This window comes from Eschscholzia californica, unplaced genomic scaffold (genome assembly GCF_041429995.1).
Source record: "Eschscholzia californica isolate CP2 unplaced genomic scaffold, dmEscCali1.0.p SCAF_2, whole genome shotgun sequence".
Taxonomy (NCBI): domain Eukaryota; kingdom Viridiplantae; phylum Streptophyta; class Magnoliopsida; order Ranunculales; family Papaveraceae; genus Eschscholzia; species Eschscholzia californica.
This window is the reverse complement of record NW_028238309.1, coordinates 46543230-46547672: the sequence shown is the minus strand read 5'-3', so window position 1 is coordinate 46547672 and position 4443 is coordinate 46543230. Positions and strand designations below refer to the sequence as shown.

The 4443-nt window shown below is 34.6% G+C and overlaps 1 protein-coding gene across 2 annotated transcripts; it reads right to left on the bottom strand.

Annotated features, from left to right (window-relative positions):
• Window positions 1-3375, bottom strand: RIBA3 (monofunctional riboflavin biosynthesis protein RIBA 3). Of its 2 annotated transcripts, none has more exons than XM_086660069.1 (7): window positions 3049-3375; window positions 2630-2933; window positions 2198-2419; window positions 1404-1729; window positions 1071-1200; window positions 610-906; window positions 1-449 (listed from the first exon to the last, which is right to left on the bottom strand). In XM_086660069.1, the coding sequence occupies exons 1-7, from the start codon at window positions 3105-3107 to the stop codon at window positions 201-203; spliced, it is 1587 nt and encodes a 528-aa protein (XP_086516195.1). In that variant the 5' UTR covers window positions 3108-3375; the 3' UTR covers window positions 1-200. The 2 variants fall into 2 exon arrangements, with proteins under 2 accessions (XP_086516195.1, XP_086516196.1); XM_086660070.1 differs by having other exon boundaries at window positions 2630-2927; window positions 3049-3303.
• Window positions 3376-4443: the final 1068 nt, after the last annotated feature.

Sequence of the window (4443 nt, the reverse complement as noted above, 5' to 3'; positions counted from 1 at the left end):
TTTTACGTATCACAATAAACTCAACTTTATTACATACAAAAATTACAAGTTACACTATAGTTCGACCATTACATAAGTGATATAAATTTTGTTTTAAGTACAAAATGATTGAAATAAATATGTAATTACAGTCTTTCGAAATTTCAAGTACTGTATCACTTTATGGAGTTGATATGTATATAGTTTATACCTGATTTTCCTTACATCATATAATTTTGACTGTTCACCTCGGGGCCAAAGAAATCACCTAATGATCCAGGTAAATCAGATCCATAAACATGGCCCATCTTGGTTCGCTTAGTTTCCAAGTACCTCTTGTTTTCTTCGGTTATCGGCGACATAACAGGAACCCGTCCCACAACTGCCAAACCATAGCCCTTCAGACCGATGAATTTGGCAGGATTATTGGTCATCAAACGCATCGTCCGAACCCCAATGTCCCTTAGAATCTGTTAGCAACAAAAACAAGTAATATATTTCAGACTCTGTTTTTCTTCAAATTCCAAATACGAAGTGGATTTTCAGCAGAAGGAAAATATCTGGTTTCCGGTCGAGTTTGAAGTATTTTGATGGGGAAAGATGCAATTAAATGGTAGCAGTGACTCTAACCTGAGCTCCGATACCGTATTCACGAGCATCAGCTGCGAACCCAAGTTCTAGGTTAGCTTCAACAGTGTCATGCCCTTGATCTTGCAAATTATAGGCTTGTAGTTTATGTCCTAAACCAATTCCTCTTCCTTCATGTCCACGAAGATAAACTACGACTCCTCGACCAGCCTGCTCAATAATTTGCATTGCCATTGCTAACTGGGTACCGCAATCGCACCGAGCCGACCCAAATATATCCCCAGTTAAACACTCTGAATGAACCCTAACGAGAGTATCTTGTCCATCTCCAATACTCCCCTGAAAGAAGATTACGGAAATATATACCCAAGTCCTATATATATATAATCATACAGATAAATAAGAGTGCTTGTGCACTGAGAAAATTCAGAGAATCCAAGAACAGGAGTTCTAATAGTTACATTTAAGTTGTCTAATGAAATGTACTGAAAATGGAAATTTACCTTAACAATCGCTACATGTTCTGTTCCATCCAACTTTGATCGATAAGAGTAAGCCTCGAAAATACCCCATTTTGTCGGCAAACGTGAAACACCAGTTCTGACTACCAACTTTTCCCTCTTTCTTCTATAACTGCAAATGTATAAGATAGAAGTATAAGTCAGCCAAATCTCTTCTTTTTCAGTTTCATAATAGTACGAAGATACAATGGGATAGAGGAAGATTCAATTTGACATTCAGTGCTTTTAGAACTGATACAAGTATTTTAGTTAATGATTGATTTAGAGAAATAACAATGATAAATTAATAGCTCAACTTTGCAACTCTAAACGTACCGAATTAGGTCAGTGATAGATATGATTGGTAAGTCATGTTCCGAGGCCAATTTTCTTAAATATGGCAAACGAGCTATTGAACCATCTTCAGCATCAATAATGGCAGAGAGAACAGATACAGGATGAAACCCAGCCAGACCAACTAAATCAACCGAAGCTTCGGTATGACCTGCTCTACTTAAAACCCCACCATCTCTGTACTTTAGTGGAAATACATGTCCTGGCTTTCGGAAATCTTCAGCCCTAGAACTAGGAGAAGAAAGGGCAAGTACAGTTTTCGTCCTGTCCAGGGCTGAAACGCCCGTAGATACACCAACTTTGGCGTCCTGAGAAAGTAAACAATGAGAACAATCCAGCATGGACAAAAGGAAGTTTCATAACCAACAATATAATGTCTATGGCCTCTCCACTATTACCAATCAGTTTGGAGTTGGACGTGGGCAAACATAATATGGTATCAAAGCTAAGTCCAATGGTCACACTTACTACAAATAACTAAACGAACAAAGGACACGTATCAGGCTCAAAGAATGCCACACGTGTGGGGCCATGTTAGAATAATCCCACATGGACAAAAGGGATGTGTCGTGACCAATAATAAGATTTAGGGCCTGTCTAGAAATTGTCAATCAGTTTTGAGTTGGATGTCGAAAAACATAAAATACACCCAACAGAGTTTGATGAGCCGCAAACTTGTCCAAATTCTAACTATTTTATCTCCAGTACAAGAAAAATATATTGCCAGCTGATTCTAAGGAATTCATCGACATCAAATATCCTATTTGCTTGCTTACCACTGTGATTGTATAACTCGGGGCAGATGAATCCTCATCTTTGCTGAAAGGTGACATTAGAGGTAGCTCTAGCCTCTCAAGGTCTTCATGTTTCATGCCTACAGATATAATTCCTGATCCATGTTTAATCATAAATGCCATTGACTGAGGATTTGCTAGAGCTGCTACCATGATAAGATCTCCTTCAACTTCATCATTTTCATCATCTACAGCTATCACAAACTAAAATACACAAAAAATGAACAAATGGGTCAAAACTCAAGATAAAATTGATCAAAAGTCATATGCAAATTCATTAATTTCATCATCAACTCAATCACAAACTAGACCAGAAAAATGTCCATGGCTTGACTGAAATGTATGAAGTTGATCAAACTCACTTACCCTAATTACAGAATCCTTTAGTTATGCATAAAATTCTAAAGTTCTAACCTTTCCTTGGCGTAAAGCAGTTAGTGCGTGCTCAATGGAAGAGAAGCCATCTGATGGACAATCAGGATCACCCTCTGCTTCACTAACAAAGAAATCATCAGTTTCTTGAGTAATCTCTGCATTTAGAGTCTCAAAAGGTACTAAATTTGATTCTTTAAATGAAACCACAAGAGATTCATTTTGATTTTCTCTCACAGGACTTTCATCAAACATGTTCCCATTAGTCCCAATTGCTCTGCACCCAGAACTTGAACTAATGGATACCAGATTCTGAGTAGCACCAAAGTAACCATTATAGCTGAAACTGAAATCAAACCCATCAATTACTAAGAAAAGTACAAGAATTAATCCCAAATTTGCTATATATATATATATATATATATATAAATAGGAAGGGGGAGAGAGAGATTACAGAGTACCTTGTGGAAGTGATGAATTTATGATGAAACAAGGGTTGATTGAGCAAAAAGCAGTCCATGTAACTGATGATTAAACTTTAAATCTTTTTCTCTCTAAAAAAGGGTTTTGGAATTGAAGAAATGGGTATGACCTTAGAGTTGGAAATGAAAATTTATTGATGCTAGTGATCGAAACAGGACAAGATTGAAGCATTAAAAAGTGGATGAAGAAGAAAGAAGGTTATCCAATCAGAACAGATAGAGTGGAAAGCAAAAAAGTTTAGGTTGTGTTTGATATCGGATAAATAATACCATGGAAATAAAAGAGTTCCATGGAAAATCTTCCACGGAATTTATTCCGTGGAAATAAAAGTTGAAATAAAAGTTCTTTCTTTTGATAATCATTTATTATTTCATGAAATTATGAAATATGTTATTTGGTTGATAACTGACTTTTACGCATATAACATTTAAATTAAAAAAATTTATTTAATCTTTGTGTAGTCAAAATGTCATTTTTACCCTTATGTTGTCAAAATTACATTTTCATTCTTATGCTGTCCAAATTATATTTTTACCCATATGTTGTCAACATTATGTCTTTGTCAATATGTTATAAACTTATTTAGCCTTGTGTCACTATGTTAACTTAAGAGTAAGAATGTCACGCTATTAATAGAACAAGATTAAAATGTAAATTTGACAACGTATGGAAAAATGGAGATTTTACTAATATAAATGAGTAAAATTATCATTTCAATATGAAAGTGTAGGCATAGCATTTTACAAAATAAAGTTAAGAATGTCATTCAAACCACATAAGGGTAAAAATGTCATTTTGATATAAGAGGATAAAAATGTCATTCTGACAACATAAACGTACATTGTCAATTTTATATTATAAAAGGGTAAAAATGTAATTTTGGTTACATAAAGGCAAAATGTCACTTTGACAACTTGGTAAACATGTTATTTAATAAGAATGACAAAAATGTCATTTTTCCATAAAAGTGTATTTTGCTAAACTTTATGGGTAAAATTGTCATTTTGAACATATATATAGAGATAAATATTAGGTTTCAAGTATATGAATATATTAAAATATTTTTATTTTGATTTTTGACTTTCCACGGAAACTAATTTCTAGGGGGAGCAAGGAATTAAAAGTAGATTATTTCGTGGAAATAGATTCTTTAGGGAATTAAAACCATGAAATTGTACTTCGTATAAAACGGTCGAAATACTTATTTCCATGAATATCTTTTTATTTCCATGGAAATAAGTGATATCAAACACAACCTTAAAGTTTTACGTGGACCAGATGTATTACTAAAAGGGAAGTTTTATTGCCCTCATGGAATACCCCTCATAATCCCGCCCACGGTATGTGGCAGCGGGGATTGTGGTCGGGCATTG